Here is a 14,327-nt window from a genome sequence, read left to right as displayed (position 1 = left end):
ATGAAGCACCTGAGTCAAGCTCCGTGCCCAGAAGGAAGCTATGGTCTGGAGAGAGAGAGCTGCCCCCTGCCCCTCAAGGGACACCATTCAGCCGTTCAGTTAGGAGCCTGCTGGCTGCTGGCTGCTGGCTGCTGAGGACAGATGAGTGTAGCAGTCTGGGTTCAGTCAGGAGGTAGAAACCACATAGTAGCTTAAACAGGAAGGTTTACTATAAAAAATAATGAACTATGGGAAAAGAGTAACTATAAGCTAGAAGGAAACTATGTGGTACTCTAGGGCTGAGGGAGAGTACCCAAGGAAGGGAAAACTTGGAGGGGCTCAGACCTCACTGGGAGGGTGCTGTTCAGCCCCCTGGGTAGCAGAGAAGTTTGCCGCTTTGGCCAGGTTGGAGTTGCTGGGCAAACCGCAGGCAGCTAAGACCTTAGAGCACATGCAAGCGGCATGCAGGGAGGAGAGGGGGGAGAGGACCCCGGGGGGGGGGGTTGCACTTGCCAGCTTAGCATCTGTTCAGTGTGAGACCACACGGGGGCTTACAGAGGGCATGGGGCACTGAATGAGCAGGAGCCCTTCAGAGCGGATGGGCCAGGGATGGGTGGTGGTGAGCTCTCTGGTTTCTGTTCCAAAGGTGCGTGGGGAAAGGCTGTCCCCAGGCTGAGGCTGCCAGGTTACAGAGGGATCTCACTCTGGGCCTCCTGGAAAGACTCTCTGTTTCTTTAAAATAATTTTATTTTTATTTATATCTGGCCATTGGAACTTGGTTGGGACTGTTTTACTTTGAATTTAGGGTAATTGAGAATGGCACAACCATTCTTTTCCCGCTCAGAACTGCTATTATTATTCTGCCCCCTCATCATAAAGAGAATAAAACAACAGCCCAGGGAGGCTGAGGAAGCCACCCAAGGCCACACAGCTTGTGAGGGCAGTGGCTGGGGCTGGTGCCAAGATCCCCAAGCCCATGCAGGGAGGTTTCTCCAGCCTCCCCACCCATGTCCTTCCTGCTCCCCTCACCCCCCAACACCCAGAATGGCTCTGGGAGGAGGCAGGGAGGGGCCCCCGTGGTTGGATTTGGGTGCGGGAAGAGGTGGTGAGGCCTGCCTGGCCCTGGTCGTTGGGGCGGGTGTGCAGGGGAAAAGATGCTGTCTGCAGACTTGCTCCTCCAGTGCGGGGCCCAGGTTAGGATGAGACTGGCTGGGCCAGCCTGGCTCCTGCCCCCTTGTCCTAACCCTGGTTCCAGCCCCCCTGACCTCAGGCAGGACCTGCCCATCTCTGTCTCAGTGGCCCATGTGCACAGTGGGCACAGTAGCTTCTTCAGTCTTTCAGACCTGTGGGCTCCCTGTGGGGTGGATGAGGAAAACTTCCGTTATTCAGCAGCCCCCCTAAAGTATCCCCAGCCAGGCCTCCCAAGGGCCTCATGGAGAGTAGAGCAGAGGCTGGGCACCCCAAGGTCTGGGTTCTAGACCCAGCTCTGTGGCCTGCTTGCTGTGTGGTGCTGGGGCCACCCAGCCTTCATTGGCCTGTAGCTCTGGACACAGAGAGAAGCCCCTCACCCTCCCGGCATTTACCATCTCCTGGCATCTCCTCCATGAGCTACCCCACCGGAAAATTACCTCTTTATGCACCTTGTGAGTCTCAGGGGGGGCACAAGGCCTGAGGGTCCAGTCATCATCTCCCGGGCCTTTGCACTTGGCGGCTCCCTCCCGCAACACCTTTCCCCTGCCTTGCAGAGCTGGCCCCACTCATCCTCAGACATCAGCTCTAACATCTCCTTCTCCAGAGGTTCAGCTCTGATGATACCCCGATCTCACCTGTCCCCCTGGTTCAGTGGCTTTCACCACTTCTATCCCCCCAGGAATGACCTGGCTCTGTGGTGTTGGCCTGTAGAGTGCTCCCCTCCCCTCCCCCTGTAGCTGCCAGGAGCCCTCTCGGGACAAGAACTTCAACTGCCTGTTCCCTGAGGCATCCCCACAGCCCTGCACAGGCCGGGCACACAGTGGGGCTCAATAAATGTTTGTGGAAGGAACAGAAGAGTGCCAACTATGTGCCCAGCCTTGTGGGAGGCTCTGGGTCTAGGGGAGGAGACAACGCGAGCCTTGAGGTCTACTCCTGTGACTGCCCCCCCCCCCCCCCCAGCGCTTGCCCTTGTGCGGCCACCTGGCCTTCCCAACCACCTTCATCCTCTCTGTTATTTATGTTGGAACAGACTAAAGCATCACGTGAACATCGGGGCTCCTGTTCTTTTGGCCTCTAGATAATTATCTGGGCCTTATTAAAGCCTTCATTATCCAAGCAGCTAATCAGGCTCCCAGATATAAGGGCTTCTTCTTCCCCGGGTTCGGAGGCAGGGTCAGTCATCTGCAGGACATCCCCAGGCTCAGCAAGGTAAGGACAGGCTCCACCTATGGACCTCTCCCCGGAGAGTGTCTTATCCAGTCTGTCATTTTACAGATGAGAGCACTGAGGCCCAGAGAAGGGAAGGGAGGGGGCTTGTCTGAGGTCACACAGCAAGTGAGCAAGTGGGTGGCAGGGCCACGGCTTAGTTCTATGTCCTGACTCCCAGCCAGTGCTCCCCACCTGACAGGAAGCCACTGGAGGTTGTAATCTTTATGCTGTAGGACCTCAGGAAGATCAAGGAATCAGCAGACCTGAGGGGCCTCTTGAGCTCCATCTGAGGCTTAGCATGGGAGGTCTCCAGGGGAAACAGGGCCTGGTGCGCTGCACCCAATTCATGCCCTGTGGCACAGGCGGAGCCATGCTTCAGATCCTGTGTCTGGCAGTCTGCGGCCTACTGACCCGCACGCGAGCTGAGCCCGGGGCGCTGCTGCGGTTGGGCATGGACATCATGAACCTTGGTGAGCAGGCAGACCCAGGTGGGGGGCTGGGGAGTGGGGTGGGCAGGGAGTAGGTGGTACATAGTGACTGCTCAAGTTTGTGTGGCCTTGAGCATCCTGTGATCCTCATAATACACTTAATAAGCAAAATGAGATGACTTGCCTAAGGTCTCTCACAAGTTGGAGGCACAGCTGGAAATCTTGCTTCCTTGGAGCCTCTCCTTGGCTCTGATGGCAAGGGCTGGTGGCCACAAGGAGGCTGTGGGAATGACAGACATAAACCAAATCCCAGCTCACCCAATAATTTGCTGTGTGACCTCAGGCAATTCACTTACCCTCTCTGCATTGCTGTTTGCTTAACTATAAATGTAAAATAGGGTGACGAGTTTTTACCTGGTAGGATCAAATAAAATATGAGACTAACATCTCCTGGGGGAACTTGAGTAAAAACTATCAGCTCAGTATTTGTCCCCTCTGGGAGTTCGCCTGTGACCATTATGGAGGGGTTTCTGGCAGTATTATTTAGGCTTGGGGCCTCCAGGCCTGGGGAATCAGAGTGTCTTGGCTTCAGGAACAAATCTGCATTTTAACAAGATCCCAGATGAGTTCCCTAATCATCCAAGTGCTTGGAGTCTCAGTAATATGCCCCCTGCAAACTGCTCCAGTTTCTCTGCCATGTCCCTCCCCACCCTCCAGCCATGCTGCATTTCTCTTTCCTCACCATGCCACCTTCATCCCCTCTTCCCCATCTTTGCACTTGCTGTGCCTCTGCCTGGAGCAGCCCCCTTTATCCCTTTGCTTCCTGGTGAAAATCCCTAGTCATCTCTTAAGGACCAAGTGACATGTCACCTGCTCCTGGAAGCCTTCCCAGATCTTTTCCTCGCCCAAACTGCTCATGTGGTTCCTCCAGCTGCCTGAGCTTACTATGGCTCTTGTCACTTGTTACTGACATTGCTGGTGTCTCTGTCTCCTCCATGAGGGTGGAAGAGGGCTGGGCATGACTCATCTCCTGGTCCCTGGATCCCCAGCTCAGGGTGGGGCACAGTGACTATGGAGCACATAGTGGTGCCACTTGTAAGTGGCCTGGGCCTGGGGTGCCAGAGAAATTGGCCCAGGGCAGGGAAGCTGTGAGCAGCCCAGCTGAGTGTCTCTCCGGACACTGCCCCTTTCCAGAGGTCCAGAGTGCTATGGATGAGAGTCATATCCTGGAGAAGATGGCAGCTGAGGCGGGCAAGAAACGTCCAGGGGTGAAACCCATCAAGGGCATCACTGAGTGAGCAGGGAGGGGCCTTGTGTGTGGGGGGTGATGGCCAGGCAGAGGGTGGTGGGGAGTGTGTGCCAGGACCTGAGAAGGCAGGTGGGATGGCTGGTGCAGGCTGTGGGCCTCTTCCCTGCCTTGTTGCTGGCTTGCTCTGTGACCCTGGGCATGTCACTGTTCCTGCCTGGGCCTCAGTCCCCACAGTCGTCCACTGAGGACAACCCCTGCCCTGTTGTGAGCAGGGTCACTGGGAGGAGGAAATGAGGTTGAAAGTCAAACTGCAACTGTGTGCGTGCAACAGGAGTTCACTGAGTGTATGTGTGATTGAATGAAAAATCCTCAAATGGCAGAGCCGGAAAGGTGTCAACAACCTTCTAGCAGCAGGGAAAACCTGGTTCCACGGCAAGTGCCTAGGGGCTGGTTGGGGGGGCTGCCTGGAATGATGTGCTGGGGGCACTCTCTGCACTGAGTGGGAAACAGAACTGTGATCAATGAGCAATGTCCGCCAGAGCCCTGGGCGGGCAGGTAAGGTGGGTGTGCCACATCTCTGCTATCCCGGCTCTCAGACTGGTGTTCTCAACCAGGGGTGATTTTGCCTCCAAGAGACATTTGGCAATGTCTGGAGACATTTTTGGTTGTCATGACTTGCTGGGGTGGGGGTGGGGGTGGGGGTGGGGAGGTGTCTCTAGTGCCTCTCGTGGGTAGAAGCTGGAGATGCTACTAAACATTCTCCAGCGCACAAGACAGCTCCCCACAACAAAGAATTACCCTGCCCCAAATGCCAATAGTGCCGACGGTGAGAAACGCGGAGCCTAGCAAACCTCCCCATTTTGCCAACGGGGAAACTGAGGCTCAGAGAAGGGAAGGGTGCAGCCCAAGGTCACACAGTCAGGCAGATGTCCCGACTCACACATGGTGAGTGCTTTCTGTGTACAAATTGGTACATGTCCAGCCTTTTGCTTGTGTTTCACGATGGCCCCAAGAGGCAGGCTTATCCCTATGACCTGGGACAGGGGATTTACCTAAGGCCTCCCAAGCAAGGTGGTGGAGGACTGGGTTGAGTGCCTGGCAAGATCTCTCCTGCCCAGTTCTCATTGCTGCGGATGTCTATCCCCTCCCAGTATGAAGGTGAAAGATGTGAAGCTGCCTGTCATCACACTGAGCTTCACACCAGGGGTGGGCATCTTCCAGTGTGTATCCACCGGCATGACCATCACGGGTAAAAGGTGAGGATGGCAGGGGAGGAGAGGAGGGAAGGAGAACGGTGTCCTTGTCTCATTCTCACGTGCACATTTATCGAGTACCTACCGTATGCCATCTGGGTGCTGTGGTCTCAGATGACGCAAACGTGATTCCTGCCTTTGATGGGAACCAGACCTGAGCACAGAGGATCACGAGCTGAATGATTAACCTAGGACAGAGGGGGCACTGGCAAGGCGGAGAGATCAGGAAAAGCTTTTTGGAGACTATGACAGCTGAGCAGGGGTTTGAAGGATGTGTAAGAGTTCACCAAAGCAGGAAGGGAGAGGAAAGACTGGTTTGGTGACCTTGGGCAGATCCCGTCCCCTTTTCTGTCTTGTGTGGGTGGCCCCCCTACCCTTCCCCGTCCAGAGCTGTGGAAGATTAGGGCAAAGAGGAGATAAGGGTGCGGCCACCGTGGCAGATATGCCCATGGCGCCTGCCCACCCTCTCTTCCAGCTTCATGGGTAAGAACATGGAGATCATTGTGACCTTGAACATCACAGCCACCAACCGGATTTCGCAGGACGAGGAGACCGGCCTCCCCATATTCAAGAGTGAGGGCTGTGAGGTCATCCTGGTCAGTGTGAAGACCAACCTGCCTAGCAAGTGAGGGCTGCGCAGCTGGGGAGGAAGGCTGGGTTCACAGTGGCACCCCGGCTCAGCACCCCACTTCCTGAGCCATGTCCGTTTGTCCTGGGCCTAACTTTCTGCCATCTGTGCCCCTGTCCCCATTTTCTGTGTCCAGCATGATGCCTAATGTTATCAACAAGTTCCTGGACAGCACCCTACACAAAATTCTCCCTGGCCTGGTGAGTGCCCAGCGCAAGCCTCTACCTTCGTCCACGGGATCGCTGAGATCAGGGCTGGCAGGTGCCCTTCATCTCATTGCTGACCCTGATCGACTGACAGTGGTTGAGGAGGATTCTGGGGCTGGGGCTGGCTCCATGGATGACAGTGCCATGAGCACCTAGTGATGTCTGCCATGAGCACAGGAGAGGAAACGATAGCCTGCGCATCACAGCTTGCCAGCCCGGCCCAGATTACCAGTCACTGGGGAACGAGTCCTCACTGATTTTGCAGGCTGGCGTCAGGAGATCTGGATTCTAGTCCAGGCTCTGCCATTGACTTTCCAGGTGACTGTGGCCTCGGTTGCCCCTCCAGTCCCTGTCCTAACAAGGGCTCTTGGGACTCCCGGAGGAGTACCATTCAGCTGTTAGGAATGAGGCCCTCCCTGCAGGGGCCCCCTCAGCCCAGCACCTTCTCTGCTTCCAGATGTGCCCAGCCATTGATGCGGTCCTGGTGTACGTGAACAGGAAGTGGGCCAACCTCAATGGTGAGGAGTCCTGGCCATGCCTCGCTCCCACATGGGGACATCAGGATGGGCGGGCTTTGATGCCCCACTCCCCATTCAAGTGCCTGCTCCCAGTCCAGCCTTGGGACTAGAGGGGGGTTGAGGTCATGGTGTCAGTTCATCCCCCCACTGTTCAGATGGGAAGCCTGAGATCCTGAGGGACTCCAGGGTCCTTGCCTCTTGGCTCTCCATGCACTGTTCTACCCATCAGCCCCCAGGCTCCAAGGACAGCAGCCATTGTGGGCTCATCCACACACCTTCCTAGTAATCCCGGTAGTGGTGATACCTCTTTCCTATGTTAAGAGCATCTGCCGCTTCCATCATCTCAGGGTTCACAGGACTCTCCAGTGTGGGGGAGAGGAAAGCCCAATAGCTGGGAATGAAGAAGATGAATTTATGTGCCCAGGAGTGTGTCCTGGGACAAGTCACTTCACTCCTACAAGCCTCAGTTTGCTCATCTGTAAAATAGAGCTGATAATCCTGACCCTGCCTGTCTGTGGTGAGAACTGAGCTGTGACCCTTGGTAAACTCTCAAGCTCTGTGCCTGCAGAGTGGTGGGAGGGGGCATGATTTTCCAGGTCAGACACCATTGCCTCCATTCTGCAGGTGAAATTACTGAGGCCCAGACAGGCTAAGTAATTTGCCTTGGGTCACACGGAGGGCCAGGATTCCTGGCATGTAGGTCAGGCTCAGGTGGAGGTTGGTTGATGCTGGCTTCTCTGGGCTGCTTCCTGGTTGGCACCTCTCTAAATGGAACCTCCTCTTTGCACAGCCCCCATGCCCATAGGCCAGATGGGCACAGTGAAGTATATCCTGACATCTGTACCATCCACCACAGCCAGCTACATCCAAGTGGACTTCAGTGTAAGCACCAGGGGGTCACCAGGGGTCTGGGGTCTCAGGCTCACCAGCCTGAGTGGCCAGGGCTGTGTGGGGCTGTGGTCCTTGCAGACCAAGCCCACCCATGCAAGTATCTCCTGACACTCAGGTCCTTTCCATCCTTCTGCTCTCAGCTTGACCCCTGAGGCCCTAGCTGGTTTCCCAGGACAGCTGACTCCACACTCACACCTTCTCCCAGGGCTGTCTGCTTCTCCCGATGAGTGGCTCACTCAGGTGTACCCTGCAATTATACAGGTGGAAACACTGAGGCCTGGGAGGAGGCAGGGCTTAGCTAGGGTTCCACCATGAGTTGGTGGCAGAGTTGGGCCCTCACCCACGTTTCCAGACCTGCAGGTGACTAAGTGAGATGCATCTTCCAGGAATGGAAAGAAAAATCCCAAGAAGCTATCTCCCGGCAAAGTCTTCTTACAGGCCCCATGTTATTTCCCACTTACCTTTTTCTTCTGAGAATAAAATGGAAAACACGCTCTGCATAAATGAGGGCTCAGCCGGTTGGAGTCAGGTTAACTGAGGTTACGGGAGCAACCCCAGGAGAAACCGCCAGCGGTTAGTGACTGACTCCCTTATCCTGTCAGGCCCCCGTCTGCCCATCTGCACCCTGGGAGGGCTGGGCCCTGTGGCCTGCTCTGGCTCTAACATCTGATGATGCCGACTTAGGGCTGGTTTGAGTGCCATTAGTCTGGAGGACTGAGGCTCACCCCTACCCACAGTCGCTCATGCCAAAGCTGAGTGTCTCTGCTCTGCTGTCCCACAGCCTGTGGTACAGCAGCAAGAGGGCAACACCATCCAGCTTGCCGATGCCGGGGAGGCCCCTGAGTTCCCCGAGGACTATGATGAAGGCTCTTCACAGCTGCTGCTCTCGGCCGCCTTCCTCACGGCGGAGCTTGCCCTTCTGCAGAAGTCCTTTGATTTGAACATCCAGGATACAATGGTGAGCTGCCCAGTGCCACAGTCCCTGTAATGACAGTCCCTGTCTGATGTGTCCATTCTTAGAATTATCCTGGGGTTGTGGGAAACACTAGGACTGGGAGATGCCAGAACTGAATTAGGCTTTTATCATTAGTTAACTCTGCCATCCACTATCTCTCTGTCCATGCACCCACCATCCATCCACCCATCCACCCATCCACCCATCCACCCATCCCTCCCCACTGATCCATCCATCCATCCATCCGTCCATGCACCCACCATCCATCCATGTACCTTTCCACCCATCCTCATGCCCATTAGTCCACCCATCATCCATTCTTTCATCCGTTCATCGTCCATTTTCACCACCTTTGCATCCACCCACCCTCCCATTCATTATTCTTTTCATTTTTTCACCTACCCATCCACCTGTCCATCTCTCTATTATTCATTCTCCTGTATAGACATTCTCCCACCCACCATCCTCCCATCACGCACCCACTCATCTCTTTACCCATCTCCCCCACTCACCTACCCATCCACAAATCCACCCACTCCTCCCATCGATCTGCCTGCCTTTTCATCCAACATTCTCTCAGTATTTAACCTTGTACTAAGAGCGATGGGCACTGGAATGTGTGAGCCACAGGCTGGGCTACCCAGGAGTTCACTATCTACTCAACCACAGAAGGACAAGTGTTTTGATGAAGGGACCTCAGAAGGCACCCCTTATTAAGTCAGAGGAGATGTCTGTTAGGATGGGTTAGGGAAGGCTTCAGCAATCCTAAACTTGACTTGCATTTTGTAGGTTGGTGAGCTGCCCCCACAAACCACCAAGACGCTGTCTGGCTTCATCCCTGAAGTGAGTGCCCTGACTCCCCGTGATCACCACATGCTTCCCTGCCCTGCTGCCCTGTAGTCGAAGGGACGAGAAACTGAGGAGGCAGCTTTTTAATGCTCATCTCCTTTGTCCAGGGGGGAATCATCTGGGCTTCTCCGTAAAGTACTCCTTGGGTCAGCATTTGTGTATTGTACTTTCTATGTCCAATATAGAAAGAGCCAGATTGTCTGTTTTGTTCCTTTTATTTCCCAAGAGACACATCCCAGCCTTTGCTAGTTGTACTTCCCGTGCCCAAGGTAGAATCACCTAGTTCATGACAGGCTCCTGGTTTCAACTGAAGCCACCAGTCAGGGTTCGCTCTGAGGGGACTTTTCTGGTTTCTGTAGGTGGCTGAGGCCTATCCCAAGCCAAAGCCCTTGGTGACTCAGATTAGGATAAACAAGCCCCCCAAGGTGACCATGAAGACAGGCAAAAGCCTGCTGCACCTCCATGGCACCCTGGAGATGTTCGCTGCTCTTCGGCGGGGCAAGGCTCCTGTGTCCCTCTTCCTCTTGGAAGCTGTGAGTGAAATCTGTTCCCCATTTAAGCACAACCTCTTGGAAGGTGAGATTTTAGCTGGTAGCCAAGTGATGGACTGAACGGTAATTAGTTCATCTTATTTGTGTGGTCCTAACCTCCTAGACCTTGCCACCTGATGTCTGATTCTTGGCTCTGCCATTGAAACTTTGAACGGCTAGAAAGATCAACAAACTGAGGGTCAATAGATTAGTTCCCTCTTTTTCTCTCCTCCCTTCCTCTCCCTCCTCTCAACATTTGTTAGCATTTAAAAGGGCAGCGAAGGGCTCAACCAGGGGACCGTGGGAAACTGGAGACCCTAAATCCAGTTAGAGGAAATCACAAAGGACTTCCCAGAGGAGGTGATACCTAAGCAGGAGGTTGAAGGTTGAGCAGGAACTGGCCAGGAAAGGGGTTAATGTTGGAGAGGCTGCTGGTGGAGGGCTCTCCAGGCGCAGGTTACAGGATGTGCAAAGGCCTGGAGAAATTACATGATGTGTGCAGGAATCTACAAATGTGCCAGGTACTTCTGAGGGCGCTGTCCTGGGAGAGGTACAGGGAGGGATGAGGAGCCTGGGCTGGGGTCATGGGGAGATTGCTGGGCTCAGTTCCTGAGGATGGGATGGGCAGAGAAGACCCCTGCTGTCTTGGCAGTAGTAGTGGTGTTGGGAAGATGGTAAAACTTCTGGTTTTATCAGTCCTGATGGGGGGCCCACTGCCTTCTCCCTGCTTCCCTTCATGCCAGCACTTCAACCTGAAAATTCAGTACTCAGTGCGTGAGAACCGGCTGCAGATGACCACCTCTCTGGGCAGGTAGGAGTCTGCTGCCAACGCTGGCATCCTCGTATCCCTGCATGGGCATTACCAACAACATTTGTTTTCCTGCTCCAGGGTCTTTTTCTGATCCACTCAGCACAGCCCAAACTGCCAGGCTGATCTGGTCACTATTTGTGCTCTAGAACCCTCAGTGGTTCTCCACTGTCTAAATGATCTTTTATCAAATCTTGGCCTGGCACTCAAGGCTCTTCTCAAATTCTCTCACCACCGCTCCTATTATTCCACTAGAGTCTTACACAGCGGCTCTGATCACGAGCCCATGTTCCTTTTTCCATTTAGTAGGACTTTGCCCATGTGTCCAAATGCCACCTACCAGCACCCAGCTCAAATGATACCTCCTCCAGGCAGCCTTTCCTTATGCTAATAACAGCTAACATTCATAGAGTTCTGTCTGCATGGGAGACAATGGCTGGCTACATTATATTCTTTATCCCACTTTAACATTTAGTTTTACCTTCAGTTGTTCATTAATTTTTGTATTTGCCTTAATCTTTCGTCTGACTTGTATTAGGCCAGGATAATTTCAGTTGCAAGGGGTAATTCCAACTTTAACTGACTTAAGCTCCAAAGGGAACTTTTGGCTTATATAATTGAAAATTCTAGAGGTAGACTTGCTTTCAGGCATGGCTGGATCTAATATGCAAATGAAGTCCTCAAGAATCTGTCTCACTCCTCCCTTGGCCTTTGCTGTCCATTTTGTTGGCTAAATTCTCAAGCAGCCTCTCCCCAGGTGTGGAAAAGTGACCCTAACAACAAGAGAGGCCTCTTGTTCAATGGTTCTAACACAAATACCAAGGCTGATTCTCACTGGTCTACCATGGATAACATGAGCAACCCTAAGCTAATCACCATGACTGCTCTGATGGGGATGCGCTGATTGGCCAGGCCTGGGCCATGTGCTCAGGCTGATGGGATGACAAAGCTACCAGATGGCCATCGCATGGTCTGTTCTGATGCCAACATGTATTAGTGCCTACCGGAGATTGTGCAGGGCTGGGTAAGGAGTCCCAACTCTGTGTCCTTCAAGGATTTGAGACTAATTAGTTGGGCTGCAAATCTCTGCATACCTGGCCTTTGGTAGGAGCAATAGACATGATTGGGGGTCCCAGAGGAAGAGTCAGGACCAATGAGAGGAGGCAGTAGTTTGAACTGTGAGAAACAGAATGGGCTGTAATGAAAGGTAATGAGTGCCCCATCAAAGGTAGCATAGACAGTAAACACAGCACAGACTGTAAACACCTGAAAGGAAGGCATGGTGGGAACTTCTGCAGCAGGGTGGGTGGGGTGTTTGAGATCCTCTTTTTCCAGGGCCGCGGCAGTGGCTCTGACTGCCCTCTCCCCTCCTTGTTTCCTTCCCCTCCTCAGCTTACTGAGCCTGTCCCGGGAGTCCTCATCAATTGGTGCCTTCAATGTAAGTGTCCCAAGTGTTTCTGCCTAGTCTGGTAAGACTGGGCTTCTTCTCTCTTGGGACTGCAAGGATGGGCCCTGAAATGGAGACAAAGTAAACAGAGCAGGTCATCGTGGGGTTTGGGGATCCTGACTTGCTATTTGACCTTGGGGAAGTCACTTAGCCTCTCTAAGTCCCTGTTTTCTTGTCTGGGTAAAACCTGGACATCTCCTTGGATTGATTTTAAAAATACTGTCATGCAGAGCAGCAACCTGAGCTGTCCTTTTTATTAGTAAAAAAGGGCTCTGTAGCCTCAGAGCCCAACACAGAACTAGACACAGTAGGTGCTAAAAATAATAATACCAACCGCGGTACTTACGAACACTTACTCTGTGGTATGTGCTTTACCCAGACTCATTGAAGCCATGTGAGTAGGTGCTATTATATTACACTTTCACAGATGGGGAAACTGAGGTATAGACAGGTAGAGAATGATTGATCAAAGCTACCAAGTTTTCTATAGGAGCAGGAATGGGGTCCACAGGCCACCCAATGTCTCCTGAATTCCTCCATGCCTAAACCATGACCCAAAGCCCGCATGGCACCTGAACAGAGGGACTAAACAGAAGTGAAAGGCATTGGCCTACAGTTAAACAGAATCAGGCCCAGTTTTGATGTTAGCTGGACCAATTATTTGATATTCATTCCTGTGGTCCCCAGAACCAGTTGGAGTGAGGGCTGAAAAATTTTACTGAATTGAATTGAATGATGGGATGTGGGTATTTTCTCTCTTTCTCTCTCTCCCCCAGGAGAAGGAATTGACTGGCTTTATCACTGATTTTCTTCGAGAAGCCTACATCCCAGCTGTCAATGGTGAGGGCTCCAATGGGCTTTGATTCTGCTGGTGCCCAGAAGCACTTGGTGGTCTCAAAGCCCCTCCACTGGCCCCAGATGGGGAGGGCTAAAAGGGAATGGATGGTCATTGCTGAATCTTTGAGGCTAATGTAGTTTTAATGTCACCTGTCTATGGACAAAGACACCTCCCACAATTTGAGACCCTTGACTCCACACCATGAGTCAGATCTTAACCCAGACCTGGGATGAAAATGCATAGTGATCTGGCCTATGCTCTCTCTGCCTGCGCAGCTGGCAGACATCATGAATCAATCACAGCACTATTTCCCACTACTCTGCTCCAGGCAGCCACTCCTTAATCAACTTCAGAGTAGCCAGGCTGAAATAACTCTTATTGTATTTCTCAGATGTGCTCCGAGTTGGACTTCCACTCCCGGACTTTCTGGACATGAATTACAACCTGGCAGAGCTGGACATAGTAGAGGTGAGGAAAGGAATGGGGGAAGCCATGTCATTCAACACTTTTGGCCAGTGAGTGAAAAGCAAAAGCCTGCCTCTCTCAACCCTGAGGGAGCAGGGACAAGGAGGGCAGTAACCATCAGGATAATCCTGCCAAGCCCTTGAGCAGTGCCCCGTCCTTCAGAACCTGCACCCCCTTGGCCAGGAGATCCCCAGAAGGAAATGTGATTTCTGCCACTCTCTTTCCCTGCCACCTCAGGCAAATCACTTCACAGTTCTCTATGCCTCTATTTTTCTGTGCTGAAAATGGGGGTGATAATATGGGTACCTGCCTCAGAGAGCTGTTGTGATGATTCATTGAGATAATTCACCTAAAGGCACACAGTAAGTGCTCAATAAATATTAGCTTTTCGCTGCATGCCAAGCATTGCACATAGGACATTAAATGTGCATTTCGCTCGTGCTTTCTCTCCACCCTTGGAGGTACAGGTGCTTGTCCCCGCTTGACCATGGAGAAAACTGAAGCTCAGAGAAGTGAAAGCTCATAGGGCGAGTCTTGTTCGTCCTCGGCTCTTAAACACTGGCTTCCATTTCCTGGCCACGACCCGGTCCATCCCATTCTGCCCCCGGGTGGCCCCATATTGCTTCCCCATCCCCACCTGGCCCTTTGCCTCCTTCCAGAACACCCTGGTGATGGACTTGAAGCTGGACTGACCGGGACAGGATCCAGCTGCACTCCTTGGAGGATCCCCTGATTGGAGCAGGGTGGGCTTGGCCCCTACCGCCGCTGGCTGCTTCCTTCAACGAGAAGTGAACGGGAGGCCTGGGCTGGGGCCTTGGCAATAAACAGGAGAAAGGCCCTCACAAACGTCTAACGTTTTGACCTCGTTATTTGTAGCAAATCG

At 53.1% G+C, this 14,327-nt stretch overlaps 1 protein-coding gene across 1 annotated transcript; it reads left to right on the top strand.

The window, feature by feature from the left end:
* The first annotated feature begins 2,749 nt into the window (after positions 1 to 2,749).
* BPIFB6 (BPI fold containing family B member 6) lies at positions 2,750 to 14,136 on the top strand. The gene is made up of 15 exons (XM_016200568.2): positions 2,750 to 2,849; positions 4,002 to 4,101; positions 5,208 to 5,312; positions 5,785 to 5,934; positions 6,074 to 6,137; positions 6,601 to 6,661; positions 7,452 to 7,543; positions 8,334 to 8,510; positions 9,297 to 9,350; positions 9,716 to 9,889; positions 10,630 to 10,697; positions 12,087 to 12,132; positions 12,918 to 12,981; positions 13,371 to 13,447; positions 14,104 to 14,136. Exons 1-15 carry the CDS (start codon positions 2,750 to 2,752, stop codon positions 14,134 to 14,136), a joined length of 1,365 nt encoding a protein of 454 aa, XP_016056054.2.
* Positions 14,137 to 14,327: the final 191 nt, after the last annotated feature.

This window comes from Miniopterus natalensis, chromosome 7 (genome assembly GCF_054644295.1).
Source record: "Miniopterus natalensis isolate mMinNat1 chromosome 7, mMinNat1.hap1, whole genome shotgun sequence".
Lineage (NCBI taxonomy): Eukaryota > Metazoa > Chordata > Mammalia > Chiroptera > Miniopteridae > Miniopterus > Miniopterus natalensis.
The sequence above is the reverse complement of the archived record's forward strand: the minus strand, read 5'-3'. Positions and strand labels throughout refer to the sequence as shown.

Coding starts and splice junctions, on each gene's coding strand:
- BPIFB6 (XM_016200568.2), top strand. CDS start 2,750: ATGCTTCAGATCCTGTGTCTGGCAGTCTGCGGCCTACTGACCCGCACG. Junction 9,351..9,715: donor TGTCTGGCTTCATCCCTGAA/GTGAGTGCCCTG, acceptor TGGTTTCTGTAG/GTGGCTGAGGCCTATCCCAA. Junction 9,890..10,629: donor CCCTCTTCCTCTTGGAAGCT/GTGAGTGAAATC, acceptor CCTTCATGCCAG/CACTTCAACCTGAAAATTCA.